This window comes from Leopardus geoffroyi, chromosome B1 (genome assembly GCF_018350155.1).
Source record: "Leopardus geoffroyi isolate Oge1 chromosome B1, O.geoffroyi_Oge1_pat1.0, whole genome shotgun sequence".
Taxonomy (NCBI): domain Eukaryota; kingdom Metazoa; phylum Chordata; class Mammalia; order Carnivora; family Felidae; genus Leopardus; species Leopardus geoffroyi.
The window spans coordinates 60,086,733-60,109,930 of record NC_059327.1 but is presented as its reverse complement, the minus strand read 5'-3'; the positions used below and the strand labels follow the sequence as shown (position 1 = coordinate 60,109,930).

At 37.8% G+C, this 23,198-nt stretch overlaps 1 protein-coding gene and 1 pseudogene across 1 annotated transcript in view; one reads left to right on the top strand and one right to left on the bottom strand.

The window, feature by feature from the left end:
- ANXA10 (annexin A10) overlaps positions 1–23,198 on the top strand; it is a 98,966-nt gene that overhangs the window by 45,570 nt on the left and 30,198 nt on the right. Inside the window, exon 3 of the mRNA XM_045463677.1 lies at positions 1,213–1,307. Coding sequence (XP_045319633.1) covers positions 1,213–1,307 — 95 coding nt within the window. The remainder of the gene's footprint in view (positions 1–1,212; positions 1,308–23,198) is intronic.
- On the bottom strand, positions 20,642–21,376 carry LOC123590460 (annotated as a pseudogene).

Below are 23,198 nucleotides of genomic sequence, written 5' to 3'. Positions count from 1 at the left end.
TCCCAAAAGATGATCTGCTTAACAGTCTAGCCTTTCAATTCATTTTTCTCCTCATCTCCATTAAGTATCTCCTTTTGTCAAAGAAAAGTTGTACCACACAGAATTAAACAGGCAAGGAAGACTTTATTCAAGACTATTGCAACAGAAATCAAGACTTTACCAACAGAGGAGAAAGACTGAACTCAGTTCCTCTGAAACAAATGGCAAGAAATTTTAAGCAGAGTGGTAGGAGGGCAGTGAACCAGTTGAAAAGTATTGGAGAACTCTGGGAGTCGGGGGTGTTTGTCAATGTGATTAGGCCATCTGTGTTTGCTAACTAGTACTTAAGAAAATTAGGTTCTTAACCCTCCCACGGAGACTGGGAGATAGGGATTCTTATCTTTCTTGACAATTATATTTCAAAGGGATGGCTCCCAAGTTTTTGGGAAAGACATTTCTGGATTGTAAACTGGCAAGTGATTTGACAGAAGATTTATATCTCAAAGGAAAACGAAATTACAGTTGCAAGTTTTCCAAAGTAAATGCTCTCAGAAGGGGAGATCAAGCAAGGGCTTATAGTCAGAAAGAAACCTGTCTAAATTTTAGTCAAGCTGAGGCAAATGTTAAGGCCTTCTTGGTCACTCTGCTATGACTGTAATTAGAACTAAATTTATCTAAACTAGTTGTGCATTTGGGTGTTATATCAGTATAATGAATTGGCGTATAAGGAAATGGAGGCCTCATACAGCCCAGAAACAGCCTCAGTTGCAGGACAGAGAGACCATATTCCGTGCAAACCATGAGAGGTTCACACAGTCCCTCACAAGGGTACACATCCCTTGTACTTTCATAATTTCTTTCTCCACAAGGAAGGATCTTTTAAATGAGAAAGATGTACTCCTTTAAACACCAAGCAGCCTAAAGTCAAGGAAGCCTTTTTCAGTGGGGTAGGAGAGATGGCTGAAGAAAGACCATATTTTTTATTCCTCTGTATTTTTTAATTGGATCCTTTTAAAGGAAAGTCTGTAGTAATAGCACCAAATTGAGAGATAGGAAGAACCAAGCCTTCATCAAGTGTTGCTCTGTGATTTCCAATTTTAGTTAAAATTGCTCACTGCTTTAAAGTACCATCAGGGAAAATGCTCCCACAATGGTTTTTGATCCTTAGATAATGGGTTCTTCCAAACTACAAAGTAGCAACTTTACTAATCTTCAAATATTATTCTTTTCCAGGCTGTGACAAAGACATGCTGATCGACATTCTAACTCAACGTTGTAACGCACAAAGGCTGATGATTGCAGAGGCATATCAGAGCATGTATGGCCGGGTAGGGTCTCTTCATCTTGACCTATTTCTAGGACAAACTCCTGGGAAATGACAACACTCTCAGAAAACAGATACTGTAATTCTTTTCAGTCTTGCAGATTACAAAGATCTCAGACTCCACTGTATGTCAGACACAGAGTTCCTATGCCTCTAACATGTTTCAAGGAATGTAAGAAAGACGTATCTATGTGTGAGGCATGTTCACAATGACTCCATCAGTCCTTTCTCAAAAATCACTCAGCTTCATAAAATGAAAGTTCTGGTGGCCTTACACTGCTGGTTGGTCCAATTAGGCTAAAAATGTTGCTCTGCAAACACCCCTGTGTCAAGCTTTAGGGAAGGCATGGAAAGGGCTAATGATCACTAGGTCAAAAAAATAAGATCTTTCCTGCAATTCCCCACAGGTCTTCACCTAACTCTCAACCAAAGTGAATTCTGTACTAGCTTTTCTTCTCACAGCATGCAGTTATAGAGACCATTAAAAAAGAATGGCAGTTAAAAATAGTTTAAGGCAATAAAACTATCCTTAGTGCTTTAAAGTAATCACATTCTAATTTCAAAGTAAGTACCATTAAAGATTCCTTTCTTTTGTTATGCATTTAAACCACAGATTCAGAACAAAAACTCTTCAGGCCAAAAGGGCCTGAAATAGCAATTACTTTGTCAACTGAGCATTATTGATGAAACACTATCATAAAACTTTCTGGATAGAGTTAGCTCTTATAAATTCACTCCATCTCTAAACCTCAGTCTTTGAACAGCTATAATACAGGCATAAAGGATAGCCCTCTCTTGTAGAATAAACTAATAATCAAAGAAGCTACCACTACTAGTGAAATTAGTTGAATTATGCCACAGAAGCAAACCAGTTATGCTTTTCCCAATTCCCCTCCCCCCCAAGTAAAACTGCTACCTTAGCTTATGTTCCAGTAACACCAGTGGTCGTTTTCTTTTGAAAGAGAATGCAAAAAACCATAAAAGTTGTAGCATTGCAAATCTAATATTGTTTTAATATGCGTACCACTAGAACAGTGGTCATTTTTCAGTATTTTTTTTAACCCAAAGGTTTACATACATTTTATACATCAGGTTAGTTTAGGTTGAAGCATTATTTCATCACATTCTACAAAATTACACTAGAACAGATTAAAACGATTAAAAATGTAGTAGTTCCATTCAAGGAATGTAAAATCTATTAAGCAATTTATACTTTCAACGGTTGTAAAGTTTGTTAAACTCTACCTTCTGCTGAATAATCCATACCGCGTGGAAAAGCTTGGCTAATCACCCAATTGCACCAACGGATGAAAAGGAGTCATGCAGGCCCCTTTCCTCCAAAATATCTTTGTCATACAATCAGTTATCATGTCTTGAAAATTAGTTTTCCTCTCGTATTTCTCTCTTTTTCCTCACTAACACAGTCTTGATTCATTTGGCGCCCAGGCTAATGTGAAACTCCTAACTGATACCTGCTACCCTCGTGCCTTCCTACTCCTAACTATCCTCCATACTGAAGCCAGAATGATTCCAACTCTAGATTTCTGCTTTCTGGCTTTAGCTCCTGAATATTTATCTTGTTTCTCTCTCACATATATATCCACAGGTCCACGGAATAAACCAAGGCCTTCCCCGGGCCAACAAAGCCTTGCTTTTATTCTCTATTTTAAGCCCTCTCCCCCTTCTTCACACGCCGTCAAATGCAGCCAAACTGATCTACTTATATTTCTACAATTTATCTGTGCCTGCTCCCTTACCTTCGTTCAGGGTGTTTCATCTACTCCAGTGGCCTGACTCCCCTCCTCCCCAAGCTGCACACCTGTTCAGCTCCCCAGATACTGGGCATTTCCTCACACCAGTAACCCCAAACACAGTGGAACAGACTTGTGCTGCTATTGCATTCTTTATAGAACTTCCCCCTCGGTACCTAATGACACACTAGTGAACTTGTCTGTACGTGTTTCCCTTTACCAGAGTCCAAATCCTCTAAAGTTGGAATGCATTTCATCCATCCCTCGAGTTGAGTGCAAATGTCTATCATGCCGAGATTACTGAATTATCTTTGTTGAATGACAGTGTGAAGGCATAGTTTTGGCTGCTCCAATAAATCTTCCCCACCTGTCTCACTCACCCTCTGCCCTGGGCTAGGTGCTGCCTTCCAGGGCCCCAGAGTTCCCTGTACATAATGGGGCCTTACCATGCTGGGTCGTGTGGGTTTACTGTCATGTCTTGATGACTAGACTGTAATCCTCTAGAAAATCAGGGACTAGGTTATTTGCTACTACTCTCCAGGGCTTATCCAGGGTCTAACAAAGAAGATGCATTTCATTTATAGAATAAGGGGATCTAAGGAATTATATTCTGCCTATTTACACTTTGTTTAAAAAAGAAGAGGGGACATCCCTGTATTATCCACTTTATACTTAATGAATATTCATAGATTGCCTAAATTTCTCTTTTCCCTCATTCCCTGCTCTAGCTGCTCCCAGGTCAATTGGCCTGATCTTCAGTTAGGGCTTCCTGATCTCCTCTGCTGCTCCCTTTGAGAATTAACTCTTCCATTTGGCCAAGGTGTCTCTTTTGCTACCTTTCCCTTTCTGTGGTGAGATTTCCTGTATGTTAGTCTTTGATATTTTTATTTTTTATTGGTATGGATAATCAAGATTTCACAGAATTATTTTCCTAGCTGCTGAGCAAAGTGCAATTCTAGGTATGGCCCATAAATTCTTGATATTTTACATTAGTGAAGAACAGCTGAATTTCATCAACAACTTTTCCTTGCCCAAGCCACACTGATCCCTACAGTCAAATGAAAAGCCTTTTGGAATGCCTCTGATTGACATATTTATCAATATAATTAATGAGGTCATTCTTGATCTTCCACACCAAAGCAAGTACTATGCTACAGCCAGTGTAGTGAAACCAAGGGAGCAATGAAAGGCCTCTGGGGCTGAGCAGATAAACTACGCATACCTGATAAGTTTAGCAGTTAGACAGTGATCCCTGAATAGGGTTCCAATGCATCACTGAAGTAATTTGTTCTTTCAGTTTTCATCTGAAACAGGGATGATCAGCTCTGGAATGTCCTGGCATCTGGAATTCCTTAAAAGTGTGGTGTTGGTTATGTAATTTAGTGCAGAGGCTAACTTGCCCTGAATCACACAAAGTTAGAACTTAAACCAAGGTATTCTGACTTTGAATCATGTCTTTCAAAGCTTCTCACTAAGTTCCTCTTGTTCTCAACTGAATGAACACCAGATTTAACAAGAGGAGATATCTATATTGCTGACTGCCTGATGTTCTTCAAGGCTTTGCTCAATGTCAGCTACTCAAAAGGGCCTAATCTGATTGCCCTGTTTTAAAACTGTCACCTCCCCTGGGGCACCTGGGTGGCTCAGTTGGTTAAGTGGCAGACTTGGGCTCACATCTTGCAGTTTGTGAGTTTGAGCTCCTGCCTTGGGGCTCTGTGGTGACAGCTCAGAACCTGGAGCCTGCTTCAGATTCTGTGTTTCTACCTCTCTCTCTCTCTGCCCCTCCCCCACTCATGCTCTGTCTCTCTCTCTCTCTCTCTCTCTCTCTGTCTCTGTCTCTCAAAAGTAAATAAACATTTTTTAAAAGATTAAGAAAAAAACTGTCACCTACCCCAAAGCCTATGCCAGCACTCCAGATCCCTTTCACCTTTTCTGCTTTTTTCTATAACAGTTACTGCCCTCTAACAAGCTACATAATTTATTAACATACTATAATTATTATTTATTGTACTCCACCTCTCCCTAGCTCAGGCCCCACAAGGAGAGGCATCTTTGTTTTGTTCACTACAGTGGCAGGCACATAGCTGGTGTTACAGACTCAAGTGCATCCCCTCAAAGTTTAAATGTTGAAGCCCTACCCCCCAAAGTGGCTGTGCTTGAAGACAGGGCCTTTAAAGAGATGATCAAGGTTAAATGAGGTGATCATAGTGGGGACCTAATCCTATAGGACTGGTGTTCTTATAAGAAGAGGAAGAGATACCAGGAGTGCACGCACAGAGGAAAGGCCATGCAAGGATATAACAAGAAGGCAGCCACCTGTAAGCCAAAAAAAAAAAAAAAAAGATGCCTCTCTAGAAACCAGCCCTGCTGGTACCTTGATCTGGGACTTCCAGACTCCCGACTGTGAGAAAATAAATTTCTATTGTTTAAGCCACCTAGTCTATGGTAAGCCTGAGCAGACTAATGCAGTTGATACTCAACACAGAGATGTGAATGTATGAAGAGTTCAAGTTCACTCTGTAGATCCATCTTGTTCTCATAACAATTTTTTTTCCTATTAGGTCTCAGGTTCATGGTTAAAAATATTGATCTTGAATTGTCAACATACCTAGGAAGTAGCCAGCTAGAAAATTACCTTAGCTACTTCAGAGGTAGAATTATCATGTCACTCGTGCCAGTAGAAGTATGGTATCTTTTCCTCTATCCTCACTTTCACTGTAGAAGTGAGGGGGTGGATGTAGTTTTAGCCTCAAAAGGCTATTAAAGTCATTACATAATTTATCACAGACCAATTTTATAAGCATGAATTAAGTAATTTGAAATAGTATAAGTACTTTAACTTTCAATTATATAATGAGTTACATACACCCCTTTTGAGGAAACTTAACTACCAGGAAAATAATTTATAATTTCAAGAAGCTTTTCTATAGAATCAGTGAAAATTTTGTCAGTTTAGAAAAACCTCTGTATATGCTTGTTACAGCCTGAACAATTATTTCTCTTGAAAATAGAATACAATCTCTGCCAGGAAGGGAGGGAAGAAGAGAAGAAAGGAGGGAAGGAGGGCGGGAAGTAAGAAGAAAGGAGAGAGAAAATTAGATACTGCTAAATCCAGGCCTAATTAGGCTTCAAAACACTCTCTAAAACAGTTCTGTAAATTTGCACTCTCACCTGCAATAAATATATAATGGCTCCCATTTCCCTCAAATCTTCATAAAACTTAAGAAGTTTGGGCCAATTTTATGGATGTAAATGGGATCTCTCCATGGTTTTAACTTGCATTTTTCCTTGATAATATATAATGTTGAGCATCTTTTCATGTTTCTTTACATCCTGGTTTCTTCTCCTTTTAAGTTAATTCTATATTCTCTGTATTTTTCTTTCAGTAGCTTGCCATTTATTGATTTGTAGCTATTTACATAATTTGGACATTAGTTATTTTTTGTGTATGTAGACTAAAAACATTTTCTCCGAATATGTGGATTAATTTCACACTATGTTGTACAATCTTGTGTCCAAAACTGTGAAAGGTATGAGACTTTAACCTACAAGATAGCAAGCTAACCAACCAAGTTAACATAGATACTGGAGACTCCTGGGTCAAAGACAAAATACAGTTTATCACTCTGAGTAATAGCAGTTGCCAGAGTGTCAGAATTTTTGCAACAGTTCCCTGAGCTTTAATCTCAAAGGTCTAAGCAAAGATGACCAGATAACGCTTGCATATGCAGTGAGTTGCACTGCAGAAGAGAAGCCATGAGATTAGAAACTTCAATCAGTTTTAATGGGCAGAATGCATGGCTGCCCATTGCTCATAAGGGAAACACTCTCTCTCTCATGATGCTATTCACTGTATAAACATCCTTGGAAAGTTAGTCTAGAACAAAGGGCTGTCTGTGCCTCACTCTGCATAACATTTAGAAACACGAGGCCTACAGAAAATTGTCTCCCAACCTCACCCCTGATTTCTATGCCGTTTTCACTATTGACTTTCTTTTCTATGAACACACCAATCCCTAAACCACTCCTATTATTCTGACTAACAAAGGCTGAGACTAAATCCATCAATTTGTCTCATACAACATTTAATTATCAAAGGATTTCAAGCAACAAGGGGAGGTCAATTGGCAGTATTGATTCCAACAGTGCCGCCACAGGGGTTTGAACACAATGAACTCAACCAATTCCATAAATCATCAGGACTTATCTTAAAAAGCTGAGTGGATTTTTCTTAAGTTTTAGTAATGACCTTTCCACTTGGTTTGAAGTTTTTACTTAGATACAGCAGGATGTATTAGCAATGGCACAGACTTCACCTTTGCCCACAAGAAGGAAGTTTAGAGCAAGTCCATCATCCATAACAATCTTGGCCAGTGAGTTGGGGCTGTCTTCAATACCGTGTAAAGACAAAGTGGTGTGATTAGGTAGTCCCTCCCCAGATGCAAGGTTGTTGTTCTTGCTCCACCATTAGACAAATGTCACTTTTCTTGGGGTGGCTGGGTGGCTCAGTTGGTTAAGGTCCCACTTCAGCTCAGGTCATGATCTCTCGGCTCATGTGTTCAAGCCTGGCATTGGGCTCTGTGCTGACAGCTCAGAGCCTGGAGCCTCCTTAAGATTCAGTCTCAGTCTCTTTCTGGCCCTCCCCACTCATGCTCGCTCTCTCTCTCTCTCTCTCAAATATAAACATTAAAAATTAAAAAAAAAAAAGAAAATTGTCACTTTTCTTGTAGTTGTAACTTCAGCATTTTTATTATTATTTCCAACTCACATCCCAAACTTTCTTTTGGGAGGGTCAGGTGTGGGAGGGACAAAGGCATTTTTATAAAACTTTAAAAAACTATGTCACACAAGCAGTGTTCTCAACTTATCCTTATGATCCAAGGCTCTAAAGAGTCCAGAGATATTCTGGTGGCTGAACTAGAATTCTTTGAAATTCTTCACCCACTTTTGCTTAGGCTACCACCCACAGTATAGACCAACCAGCACACCTTGAGGTTGACAATGTTAAGAGAAAAAAATCATCATGCCCAGAGAACGGTCAGGGTAGAATCCCAAATTTTCAAAATTTATCTGCGTAATTATAGGAAAACTCCTGTTTCTTTCTACACAATTCAGCACTTCACTTCTGACACCAAATGTGTGGATTCTTTTCCTCGAACTAAACAATTCTAATACTAACTACCCAGGGTTACCACACACCCTACAGGGCAAGGACTGTCTCACAAAATTTTCCCCCACCTCAGATGCCAACCGTAAGTCCTAGATTGTCATCTGTACTCTGACTGACTGGCTGTAAAGTGTAAGTTCCCACAGCCCCTCCTCAAGTTTGATGATTTGCTAGAATGGCTCACAGAACTCAGGAAAGGGCTGTGCTCATGATTACTGGTTTATTTCAAAGGACACAACTCAGGAATGGCAAAATGGAAGAGATATATAGGGCAAAGTACATGGGAAAGGATGCAGAATTTCCATGCCCTCCTTGGGCATGTCACTTTCCCAGCACCTTGATGTGGTTGTCAACCTGAAAGCACCTCAAACCTCTTTAGTTAGAGTTCTTATGGAGCCTTCTTTATACAAGCACGATTGATCAAATCATTCATTGATCATTGTTGAATAAATCAGTCTCCAGACCTTCTCTAGTCCCTAGAGATCAGGAGTAGGGCTGAGGGTTACAACCCAATAATCACATGGTTGGTTCCTCTGGCAACTAGCCCCATTCTTCTAAGATCATCTCATTAGCAGAAACTCAATTATGGTTGAAAAGGGGTTACTATGAATAACAAAAGATGCTCCTCTCACTCCAATCAGGAAATTACAATGTTTTAGGAGCTATGTGCCAGGAATGGGGGACAAAAGATAGATAGATAGATAGATAGATAGATAGATAGATAGATAGATAGATGATAGATCATGATATCATAACATCCCAATAACCCTCTCCCCCCATTTCATTATGATTATTATTCAGGAGGGAAAACTGTATTCAGTGACCAACTGCCTTACTAAACTATGTACATCAGAAAGAGGTAAGGAAAACAGACTCAGAAATCTCATTGAATCAATCAGTTATCACCAATACCAGAAGCCTATGGATGGTGGAGACTATGGAAGATCCATCAAATACCTTGATTATCAGTCTACTGTTGAGCGGCTTTTGTAATAAAAACTATACCATGGTTAGACCAGGTAGTCTGGAAAGTCAAACACATGACACAGATTAGATTCAAGGACCATAATTGTGTCCAGAGTCAGCTGATTGAACAGGGACAGCAGCGCTATCACTTGAAAAAGTGACAATAGTTAAAAGGACTTCTAGTAACCTCAAGAGGGGATCAAGTCAGAAGAAATACATCAGCCAAGCCCTGTGAATGATAGTTTCCTTCACAATGAATAAGGCAAATCAAGTTTGACTAGACTCACAACAGTGGCAAGCAATGGTAACTTTGGTGTCAGATACACAAAATACTACATGCCTGCTTTATGATGGTATATGTATTGTCATGTCCAGTATGATGATGGATCCAGGTAGGAACAGCATAATCTGGGCAACACAGGCTTGATTAGTAGCTGGATTCTAGTTGGTCTCATCAAGGAAAAAGCCCTTAGTGTGCAAATCTATGCAAGTGACACAAAAGTTCCTACCAGCAACCACAGTTTATTTTGACAGACTACAGCCACAAAGAAACCTTTGAGGATTTTTCATATGGGATCTGTACTTTCCCAAGTGTTAAACCAAAGAGAGAGGCCTAACAGCCCAAGAGTGAGTAAAAAGATAAAATGTTTATCACAAAGGATACTGGTCAGAACTATGAAAAAAATCTTCTTGATTTCTGCCCATGGAACACAAATTGTCCATTTTTGGTTCTGCACAGCTATTGCTGAACCATCAATAAACCAGGTCAGGACACTTAGGGCAACTGATTGAAGTCCGCATTGATTCAGCATCTTGTTTCAAGCAGCAGAGTAGGGTTAAAGTTTCCCCAAAGGAATAGCTGCCATTTTTTCATGTAAACTCATGATGCTCCTGGAGCCAGGCGGGCTGTTTTCTTCAGTGTGCCATTTCCGTTCGATGAGACTTGCTGATTTCTTCCCACTTTGCTAGTCATTGAGTCCCAGTTGACCCATCAAAATGAGACTATCAGGCACAAAAGTCACAAGCCTCCATACATCAGGCATTCAATTTCTACAAGAATCCAGTAGCAAGTCAGCAAGCAACAACTGCTGCTTTCTAAAAGTGATACCCAGAAGTTGTATGAAGAAGGTGACAAGTTTAAAATGCCAAGAGGCACCTCTGGGATGCTGCCTTTTCTTGCCAGAGGTTCCCATCGGCAAACCATCTGTCACAGAGTTGTGTAGCAGATAGGAATTGTTAGGGTTATAAGACCTTCCCCATATTTGCTATAGGTAGAGCACTATATGTGGCTCATTTCTTATCAAGAGCATTCTCTTTGGTACTTATCAGCATTCCGAAGAGAAACAAATAAACATAAATTCCAGCCAAATTCAACAATAGATTATGGTACAGTGACATTAGCCCAAAGGACCTCAATAAGTTGTTTTAGTTTCCCTTTTTCCACTGCAAACCTTTCCCACACCCATCAATTGAATTTGGAGGAGACCCAAATTCAACCAATGGGTCCACATAGAATGGTTACCTTGGCAGCTATAGCCAACAAACTCATAAAAAGTTCAGTCCTTCCATTCCCCAAAGTCCCCCAACATACTCAGACAGTCATGAACCCTTTAGTCCACAGTGGGACAGGAAGACCTTGGTCCCACTCCTAATTATTACTCTCCTGAAAGTAACAGAAGCTATGGTAGAAGGGAAGGAAAGACAAGGCACGTGAGGGGATAAAGATCTGCAACAATAAGTGAGGTGTTCCTTTTCAGTATGTCACCTGTGTCCACCTTGATCAAAGGAACTTCAATGTTTTTGGCCTACACAAGCTTTACATCAGGTGGGGAATTCATCACTGCTGAAACCATGTTTCAACTTTGTGTGCTCTGGACTCAGTAGCCAGAGCCACATTTCTTTCTGGCCACAGGCACAGAATTTGGTCCTTTTGACTGGTTTGGAGTTGGCTAATCTTTGAAACGGTTTTTAATGAGTCCATCTTTGAAATGGATTCTGTAGTACATGAAGAATGGATTCTTCATGGTAACAACTCTTAAGTCTTTGCCTGTCATTAACATAAGAGCTAGGGGAATTTTTCAGGCAGCATACTATTATTGTTGAGTATTTTTATTCTACCTTGCTTTATACTCCCCCAAATTAATCATCATTATGCTTTTGACGAGTTAATGCTTCTTCAGTTATATTCACAATTTTTTATTTCTTTTTTCATTTTTCTTCTAATACCTAACTCCATGTTTCTGGCCTCAATGTCATTTTTCCAAAGGACATTTTTTAGCAGTTTTTTTTTTCTAGAAATCATAAATAATTATTAAATTATTTCAGTTCTTTTCCTTAGGAAGGGCTTTATTTATTTTTTTCTTCATGGTTGAATATTAACTTAGATAGCTATAGAATTCTAGGCTGAATGCTAGTCACTTTTTCTTTGGTCTTTGTAGATATAATTTTAAATTTTTTCCTAGCCTTCACTGATAACTTTTGAGAAATCCACTCTCTCATTAAGAGTTTTCCTTTATAGATTACCTTTAATTCTGTTTGCTTTAACAATTTTTTAAAAATCCTAATATTTTGCAGTTTCACAGTATTAGTAAATAGGTTTTATCTAAATAACTGAAGATTCACATATTATATGATGTTTTAAGTACTGCCTCCCTGGTATTGTCCACATTCTCTCCTGCTACAAATCCTATTAAACAAAAGCTTGTTCTTGCCATTCAGTCTTCCAAGTCTCTTAACTTTATATTCATATCATCTATTTATTGTCTGTTTCTGTGGAATTTTTTAGATACTTTTTCAGATATTTTTCCAATTCATTAATTCCAAGTCAGTTGTTTATTAGATACTCCTCATATATATTGTGTTTTTAAATTCTAAAAGCTTTTCATTTCTAGAATTTTATTTGCCATTTTTTAGTGTGATATTTTTTTTCATAGTGTTCTTTCTGATTGTTATCAATTGTCTCAAATTGACAGGGTTTTAATTCTGCCATTTGTAGAGTCCACTGTCTGTCCTCCTGGAAAACTGCTTTTAAGTGCATACCAGATATTTTTGTTGTGAGAACATTTAAAGTGATGCTCATCTTTTGCAGTGAGGTTTTTTTTTTTTCTCCCCCCTGAAGAGTCAGAGAATCTCTCTAGATTTGTCTGGCATTTGCTTCTTCCTGGCGTCCCAGGAGAATCACCAGCCCTGGATCAACTTTCATGATGATTTCTCTTCATGGAGTTCTCAGCCCATCGGGTACAGTAGAATAAATTTAAAAGTCATGCCCAAGGGAGACACAGCTCTATTATTTTGGATTCTCAAGGAAAATATCCTTCTTCTTAACCCAGACAATGAAAGGTGAGCTTTCTGCTCATCTTCCAATGTTGAGGGCTGTTTTTTTTTTTTTTTTTTCCTAGTTCATAGTTTAACTGAGGGTATAATCCTTTGAGGTTCCCAACCTCATAGAGGTTTCAGACTTAGTTAGTTCCTTGTATTACATTGGCCCCATAAATGCTCTCCTGTCCTCATATAATGTTCCACACTGAGCACTGAAATCCAAAACAAATAGTTCTCAAAAACAATCTCTATTCTCCCAAGTCACCTGCAAAATCATCTCCAAGGGTCAGCTGATTTGCTTATCCTCTGGTTTTCATTTTATCCCCTGGATTTTACACCCAGGGGTTTCTTTATTCTGAAATCAAGCATACTTAAAACAGTGTGTGTTATTTTTTTATTGTGGTATTTGGAGGGGAGGGTTTTAGCTTTAATATACTATGTTTCTCCAGAAGACCAAAGCATTATCATCAACAGATAAAAATTAGCTCAAATTTCCAATGAAAATTGAATCATTAAGTAACTATGAAAATATCTATAAAAGAATAATCACTTACTATTATGATGATGCAGCTTGTATAAATGTTTTTATAATATAATATAAAACCATGTGAATATTTACACAATGAATATTGGGGTAGGTAGAATTGAATATTGGGCACACTTTATATAGGCTTACATCACTGAGTGTTTAAAGAGCAAGTATCCTTTTTTACGATAAGAGTAAAAGGCATATAAGTTAAAAGCATATAAAAATGTTCCCCTGAGCGTATTCAGACAAGCAAAATGTTAGTCATAGGTCTACTTCTTGCCCCTGATTACACATAATTATGTAAAGGCGTGAAGAACAAGGAAGAGGAAACTGCCATTTCACTTCTAGTTTAAATGGAGTGGTCAGAAGAGCTGCACCATGGGTAATCTACAGTTTCATCAGTAGCACAGAACAGCTCAATTTGAAAAGCAAGTAGTCATTAGCTTAATGCAAGGCCAAGCTGTGATTCCCACAGAGTCCCTTTAGGGCAAATCTTTGGCAAACACGAAAGCAGAGGCAGTCAGGCTGAGGAAAGTAACACTCCAAAGGTTGCATCCACAAAGTTATTTATATAACTCCAAGCCAGAATTTAAGGCTTTAATTAGAGCACCTATTTGAAGGCTCCTCTTTGAACACGCAAAGTTTAACTATTTAAACATATTATTCAATATTTATTTTCCCCACGGAAAGTAATCTCTCCTTCCAGATGTCCTGATGATATCATACAGTTTCTACTACAATAGCACTTAGCACATTTTGCATAGCAAAGTAATTGTAATTTCTGTGTTTCTGCCCCTCCACTAAATAAAACTGGTTGAGGAGAGGGACTTTGGCTTGTTCATCTTTGATGGCCAAGAATGACTCCAAACAAATAATTCTTGAATTATAAGTGGTCCTCATTCATTTATCCATTTTATAACAATTTGTGTAAGTTCTTAGTCTGTAGCAGGCACATTCTTAGGGGCTGGTGAAGTAGCCATGAATAAAAAAGACCAAAAGCCCTGCCATAATGGAGCTTATATTCTACCTGGGTGAGACAGATTTAAAAAAAAAAAAAAAAAAAAAAGGTAGTAAAATGTGTCATGTTAGAAAGTAACAGTGCTATGAAAAAAAAAAACAAAAAAAAAAAAAAACAACGAAAGCCTGGTAAGAAATATAGCAAGTGCTGGGGAAACCAGGTTTAATTTAAAACAGTGTGACAAAGGCAAGCTTCATTAAGAAGTCAGGGAAGGGTGAGCCACATGAAAGAACATTCAAGGAAGAGTCAAGGGCAAAAGCAAAGGCCCTGAGGCGGAAATAGATCTGTTATTAATCTGAGATCAACTACACAAAAGCAGTTGTAGTTTATCCTGGAGTATAGAGTGGGAAAGGGCATTTCCAGCAGAGGAGTGACTGATCTGATTTGTATGTTTACAGGATCACACTGTCCTGTGTGTTGAGGGGAGACTGTCAGGGGCAAAGACAGAAGGGAAACTCATTTGGAGGTTATTACATTAACACAGGGCAGTGGGGATTGTGGCCTGGATGAGGTCTGTAGCAGTGAGAAGTGGTAAGAAATCCTCCATTTCGAGACAATAGAATTTACTGACAATTGGATATTATTAAAAGTTGTGGGAAATACAATATAACAGATAAAATCTGATGTGGAAAGAGAGAGACAGAAAGAAAGGAAGAGGAAACAGTGGGAGACAGTCCGGTATTAGCCATTTTGATCCGCAGCAAATTATTTAATATTTTTTGAAGAAAAGACATTTTTTTCAGTACCTAATACGTGCCAGAAAAAAATTTAAGGATTTCACTTGAGTTAAATATTTTTATACTTGGATCTACCCGTGAGTAGATGCTGTTATTTTCACTTTACATATAGGGAAGCAGACACAATGACGTTAAGTAACCTACTTGCAATCTCACAGCTGCTACTTTCCACAGCCAGGATTCAAATCTAAATACTTTACCTCCAGAGCTGGTAGACTCTAATGGCATTATATGATGTCTGATACTGTTTCTTTCACTGAAATTATATAATTTCATTGACATCTTTTATACAATCCGTTTCGATAGCCATGTCACGCACGTGCTCACTTGTATGCACACCTGAGTTACGCAACAAAGATATGCCAGCGCCATCTAGTGGCACTACTAATCTGTTTCCAGTGGAATGCGTACATCTGGGTTCAGTATTACCATAGGATGGCATAATATGTAAAGTAACCGAAGATGTTGTTATAAATATTTGGGAAGGATGGTGATCAAAGAAATGTAACTAAAGATTAAATAAAGTACTTGCCTGCAACACCCAAGTGATTGTCAGCTTGAACATTGACTTTATCCTTTACAAATAATCAGTAAGGTAGGGTCTTCTCTAAATGAATGAGCATTCATTCATTTATTCTTGCACTTGTTTATATATTTGTTTATAAATTATATATACCATATACTCTGAACATCATATACTCAGTACTGTGAGATAGATAGATAGATAGATATAGAGATAAATGAATTTAGTAAAATTTATGTGAAAGTCCATGTCCTGACAGACTTTGGCGAGAAATGAATGCATATAATATAGTCATGAAAATCTGGTATAATAAATTAAAAGCTAGAGAAGTTTTGGCAAAGAAATAATCAGCTTCACTTAGAGTTATAGAAAGGCTCATAAAAGAGATAATTCTAATGTTTCTACCTTTCCATCAACTGCCAAGTACCAATAACTTCTCACAATAAAAGTATATTACATTAACCCGTTTGCATTTAAACCTTCAATGCACTGCCGCTACATTTAAAAGTTCATAAATACTACATTTACCACCTATATGATATGTTCATCACCTTGCTGATATATCACTAGTGGCTTTCTATGGCCTACATAACATGGAAAAGGAGACAAGAAGGCCAGAATGGCTGATATCAAATCCTGGCTCCATCACTTACTTGTTTAGCTACGTGAAACTTGCTACTTAAGCTCTATGTGCCATGATTTTCTCACCTATATCATGGGATGTTTATACTTCCTATTTCATAGGGTTGTTGCAATGAGTTATTACAATTATTCTAATACTCAGAATCCTGTCTGACAGAGAGTAAACATTAAATCTTAGTGGTTAATACAATCACCACACTCCTCTGTTTAAATCTCCATTCTTAGGACCTTTTCTCTCTAAACTAGAAGGCATATTGGAATAACTGGCATCCAAAGTGTCTTTTAAAACATTGAGATTTCAAATCAGTTCAATGTTTGTTGAGAGCTAGAGTTAACTGCATTATGTCCTGTTTTTCTCCATTTCAGTAATGTTCAGTTGGAATAAAAGAACAAGCATCCTACCTTCAGGCAGGTTGTTACATTACTCATCCAAAGAGCTTTTCAAACTCTTCCTCTCACCTGGGATTCTCATATGGCCCCCAACCCCAGCCCAGTTAAAGAATCATTGTTTTATGGCACCAGCTTTAATGATGGGTGTATAATTCTAGTGTGGAAAACAATGCTAAAAACTATTAAATAAGATGACAATTTGAAACTGGGTATTAACTAGTATGACACATAAATATAGTAGAGGATGTATTTGAAAGAGTTAAATAAATGGGAGCTTTAGAAAACATTCATTTTGTAGATGCCAAAATAACATGTTAAGATAAAATTTAAAATCCACAATATTGAGGCACAAGTTACATAAAATACTCATTTCAGTACACTTTGATGAGTTCTCACTCACGTCCCCACAAGCACTATCAAAATATAGAGCATGTCTCACACCCCAAAATTTTGTTTCCCCCCCTTTGCAGGCCATCTTCTGCTAACTTCTTGCTCACAGCACCAGCTGTGATTTCTTCTCTTCTGATTTCTTCTCTTTTCTTGTATTTGTAGATTAACTTTGTCTTTCTAGAACTTTTATAAGTAGGATCATGTAATATGTGCTCCTTTGTGTCCAGATTCATTTTCTCAGCACACAGTTCTTAACATCCATAGATGTCGTAGGACTCTTGGTTCATTTCCTTTTTATTGCTGAGTATTATTCCACATATGTATATGCCAATATTTGTTTATCCATTCACCTGTTGAAGGACATTTGGGTAATTTCCAATTGGGGTTGTCATGAATAAAGCTGCCATAAACATTCATGTTCTGAATTCATAAACTTTAAATTTATTTGTTAATGCTGCGAGTGGATTTCATGCAGTTTATATTTATTAGAAATTACAAGAGTTCCAAAGTGGTATATTCCTACCAGTATTAATATGATAGTTCCAAATGATCCACATCCTTGCTAATACCTGATATCATCAGTCTTTGTAATATTAGCCACTGAAGAGAACGTGTAGTGTTATCTCATTGTGGCTTTAATTCCTATTAGTCTAATGACTAATGTTAAGCATCATTTTATGGGTTTATTCCCCAATTGTTTATTTTTTCTGGTTAAGTATCAGTCCAAATCCCTTGTCAGTATTTTTATCAGATTGTCTTCTCATTATTGAGTTTTAAGAAATTTTTATACCTGCTGGGCACAAGTCTTTTGTCAAATATGTGAGTGACACCTGTGATCTTCTTAGAAGAATTGAAGTTTTTATTTTGACAAAGTCAAATTCATCATGTTTTGTTTTGTTTTGTTTTGTTTTCATTTATGGGTTGTTACTTTTATGTACTGTCCAAGAATTCCTTGCTACACCGACTCAAGGATTTGTTCCTATGCTTTCTCCTACAAGCATTAGAGTTTTAGCTTTTCTTTTTAGGTATATACCTATTGCATAACATACACATAGTAAGAGCAGGTATCTTTGCCTTGTTCTCAGTCCTAGGATATGAGCATTCATTTTTCATTACTAGGCATCATCTCATTTTTATAAATGCCCTCTATCAATTTAAAATCCCCTCTATTCATTCTTCCTTAAGAGTTTCTCTTATGTTTATGTGTTAACCTTTTTCAAATGCCTTTGCTACACCCATTGATACCATCATGCAGCTTTTCTCCTTATACTGCTAAAACGAGGAATTGTATTTATTGATTTTCAAGTGTAAACTGAGCTTGCATTCCTTGGACAAATTCTACTTGGTCATTACATATCATTCCTTTGACATATTATACATACTGATGGATTTAATTTATAAAATTTGGATATACCACATTTTTTTTGCATCTGTGTTCATAAGGGATATCAACATGCAATTTTCTTTGCATGTGAAGTTTTTGGATTTCGGGATTAGGGCAATACTGGCCACATAAAATAAATTGAGAAGTCATCTTTCATCTATTATTGCTACAAGATTTTGTGTAGAGTTGATTTGATTTCTACCTTAAATGTGTGATGGATTTCATTAGTGATTGCACCGGGGTCTAAAGATTGGCAAGGTGGGATTAATTATGAACTTAATTTCTTTAATTAATATAAAGAAATTCAGATTGAGTATAAAGTTCTGCTTGAGTTTTCTTTGATAATTTGTATATTTCAAAAAATTGGCACATTTCAACTAGTTTTAAAATTTAGTGGCATTCAAATGTCCATCGACTGATGAGTGGAAAAAGAAGATGTGGTATATATATACAATGGAATATTACTCGGCAATCAAAAAGAATGAAATCCTGCCATTTGCAACAACATGGATGGAACTAGAGTATATTATGCTAAGTGAAATAAGTCAGAGAAAGACAGATATCACATGATTTCATTCTTATGTGGAATTTAAGAAGCCAAACAGATGAACATAGGAGAAGAGAAGCAAAAATAAGATAAAAACAGAAAGGTAGATGAACCATAAGAGACTCTTAAATACAGAGAATAACCTGAGGGTTACTGGAGGGGTGTTGGATGGAGGGATCGACTAAATGAACAAGGGACATTAAGGAGGATGTTAGGATGAGTACGGATGTTGTATGTAAGTGATGAATCACTAATTACTATTCCCGAAGACAAATAAATTAATTAATACAATTTAATGTTATTAAATTGTTCATAATATTTCTCTTTTTTTCCTTTGTCTGTAGTATTTGTACAAGCCACTCTTACAGGGGCGCCTGGGTGGCTCAGTCGGTTAAGTGTCCAACTTCGGCTCAGGTCATGATCTCGCGGTCCGTGAGTTCAAGCCCTGCATCGGGCTCTGTGCTGACAGCTCAGAGCCTGGAGCCTGTTTCAGATTCTGTGTCTCCCTCTTTCTCTGACCCTCCCCTGTTCATGCTCTCTCTCTCTGTCTCAAAAATAAATAAACGTTAAAAAAAGTTTAAAAAAAAACCAAAAACAAGCCACTCTTACATTCCCAATATTGATATTTTGTATTTTCTTTTTTCTCTTTTTAAAAAAAAATTTAATATTTATTTTTGTGTGTATGTGTGTGAGAAAGAGAGAGAGACAGAGCATGAGCAGGGGAGGGGCAGCTAGAGAGGAGACACAGAAGGCAAAGCAGGCTCCAGACTCTGAGCTGTCAGCACAGAGCCCAACATGGGGCTCGAACCCAAGAACCGTGAGATCATGACCTGAGACAAAGTCAAACACTTGATCAACTGAGCTATCCAGGCACCCCTCTCTTTTCTTAATCAGCCCAATTAAAATTTTATTAGCATTACTGATCTTTTTAGAGAATCAGATTTTGATTTTATTAACAGTTTCTAGTATTTATCAATTTTTTGTTTTATTGGGTTCTGATCCTGTTATTATTTTCTTTGTTCTTATTCTGAATTTAATTTACCCTTTCTAGTTTTTGTTTTTTGATGTGGAATCTTGGATCATTCATTTCATATGTTTTTCTTCTAATATAAATATTTAAAGCTAGAAATTTACTGTCAAACACTATCTTAGCTGCATTCCACAAATTTTAACATGTTGCCGTTTCACCTTCATCAAATTGAAAGTATTTTCTAACTTCCTTGTGATGTATTATTTGATCCTTGCATCGTGTCGAAGTATATTTTTTAATTTCCAAATATTTCAGATTCTCTAGATACATTTTTATCGTTAGTTTTGAAGTTAATTGTGTTGTAATGAGAGAACAAATTCTTGAAGAGGTACATCACAAGCCACATTGAAGGAAACATCTCAATCATGTGCTAGTCCAACTAGCCAGGACTTGATTACTGGGAAGGAGCTACAGGTGGGCATGGGAGAGGGTGAACAGGCAGAGGATTGAGAAAGCAAAGAAAGCCTGGCCAGGACAGTGTAGTCAGGGAGTTAAACTCTCTATTTCCATGTCTAGGACAGAAAGCATGATCTTAAGGGCAAAGTTGAAGGTTGAATGTAGCTTGTCCAGACCCTAGTCCCACTCCTACTAGACTTCACCCTTAAAACACTTGTGCAAGGTAGACTTGACTTAAAGGTGAGGAAGAGGAAGAGTGATTAAAATTACTTAGTAATTTTTAAATTAAAAAAGTTATTTGATCTGTTGCAGACTCTCATAGATCCCCTACATGAATATCTGATTCCTTTTTTAAAAGTTTTTTTTTTTTTTTAATCTGGAAGAGACCATTAAGAAAAGAAGTATTGTATCCTAGAATTTTAAAATAACAAAATGATGGGAAATTATTTATGGAAATAATTTTAAGGGCACAGGCCTCTTTATATAAAATATACTACATTTTAAATTTGTAAGGGGTTGAAATTAAAGTTTAGATAGCTAGTTTTTTTTAATCCAAAATCTGTTTATTGGGATAGTTCCCCACTCATGTTGACTCAGAGTGCATTTAGTGCTGCTTCAATCTGAAGGAGCATCCTTCTATGAGCCTTGCTTTTCCTCCTTGTCGGCTGGCACAGGACGGTGGAGCAGTCCACACATAGCACCACCGTCTGCGTGTGGCTGAACACGGTGGTGATTTTGTAGCACCCTGGGCACTTTGCGTCCATGAAGTAGGAGTTGGGGCTCTGCACCAGGCGCTTCTTCTTGTGCTTTCTTCTCCTCTTCCGGGGACGGGTGCCGGAGGTCCTTCGCGAGGGGCATGTTCTCGTGGGCAGGTCGTCACCACCGGAAAGGCTAAAATAGCTAATATTTTAATCAAGATTTGTATCTCTTGATGATGCACATTGAGAAAAAAAAAATCTTCATTTTAAGAAGCCATAATTATTTGTTGCATTAATGGGACACAGGTTTAGAGTTCCTTTGTCACCAAAACCTTCCATGGTTCCTGAGTTCCCACAGGAGCCAAGATCCAGTTATCACGTAATTCTGTGCTATAAAGTCTAGTTTAATACCCATCTTCTCCTTAAGTGGATCTTTCAGTCTCTACAGATTGACTTATTCACGCCCCATAGGAAAACACCGATATACAGGTTCAAGGTTTTCCCCCGCAGGCTCTGCATTTTTCTTTTACTGACTGACTTGCCTTCCTGAATGTGGATTAGTCAGGGTTCTCGAGAGAAACAGAACCAACAGCATATGCATATATGCACATACCTGCTTGATAGGTGGCATTAGTAAGACTCCCTACCGGACAAGTCTGGGAAGAGCATCTGCCACACCTGGGGCACCAGGTGTTTATCCTCTCAGGAATCTCCGATTGGCTCTTGGCTCTTTTAGAACTCTGAGCTCCCGGGATGGGGCTCTCTCTCTGGGAAGAGTGGTATGACCATAGCGCTGCAGGCCTCTCTCTGCCATTCTCCCAGCCACCCCTGACACTCAGCAAATCCCAGCGCATCCTGGCCCCGGCCCTCCATCAGGATCCACACTTCCTCCTCCCACCTATGAAAGAAAGAAAGAAAGAAAGAAAGAAAGAAAGAAAGAAAGAAAGAAAGAAAGAAAGAAAGAAAGAAAGAAAGAAAGAAAGAAAGAAAGAAAGAAAGAAAAAATATATCTCTCTGTCCCTCAGTCCCTCTCCCACACTCACTCTCTCGCTGTCCAAATCATGCAGGACCTTATAGCAATGTTATGGAGCTCAACATTTCTTGTAACAGTAATGGAAAACTGTTCAAGGAGAGCAAGGTAATCTCTGTCAATCTAAAGAGAGTTTTTTTAAGCAATTAGCTCACATGATTGTGGTGACTGGCAAGCTCAAAATCTGCCCGGTAGGCCACCAAGCTGGGGACTCAGGGAAGAGTTGGCAGTTCAATTTCAAAGGCAGTCTGCAGGCAGAATTCTCTCGTCTTTGGGGGATGTTAGCCTTTTTCTATTAAAGCCTTTAACTAACTGGATGAGGGCCACCCATGTTTTGGAGACTAATGCTTTACTCATCTACCAAATATGTTCACACAAAACCTCTAGAATAATGTACGACCTAAAATCTGGGCACTGTGGGCCAACCAAGGTGACACATAAAGTTAACCTTACAAATGGCTTCTCCATCTCCTGTCACGGTGCTACATGTCCTTCCTTGTCTAAACGTAACTTGGTTCTGTAATCCTATAAATCCATTCTGATCTCTTACCTGAATTCATCTAATTGTTTTGTACTACTGCTTTAGGATCTTATAATGTGAAAAATGATATTGAAAGCCTTAGAAAATGTATTAGCTCACATTTTTACTTACGTTACCTCTGGGTTTGTGGAATATCAATCTCCTTGAAAACAGAGACTGTGTTGCAATTCTCCAGCACCTACCACTATGTCTGGGAAATGGTATTAAATCAAACAGTATTGAATAACTGCAATCTTTCACTCAAAAAAATTTATTGAGCTCTTGTGTGCATAAGAATATAAGTTTCACAAGCTCATATGTTTATATATATTCTATTCTTTGATGTAGCCCCAATACCTAGAAGAAAGCTTGGCTCACATCACCTTAACAACTATTTGGTAAATAAATTAGAAATAGTCACTGGTGCATAATGAGGGAATTAAATAGAATATAAGTTTCATGAAAGGGGAGATCTTATGCTTCTTGTATATACTCCAAGCACCTGACACAACTCTGGGCATTTATTAATTGCTCATTAAATGAATTGCATTGACCCTAGCAAAAATTCAATAGATTCTCTGCATTACTGGTTACCAACTTATGGATAAATGCTTTATTTGCTAAATAAGAAAATCCACAATCTAGGAATGATGTTATCAGATTATACTAAATAAAATGAAAATTATGACTATTTTGTTTTTATTTTAATAAAGCTTATTGTGTCTTATTGGCAGCTTTTACTTGAATCTATTATTGAATCACCTCAAAACTAAAATATTTCATATTTTTAAAGTACAACTGAATATACTCTATATATTTTAGCAAGAAATGTTAAGTTTTAAACATCTTTCAGATATCT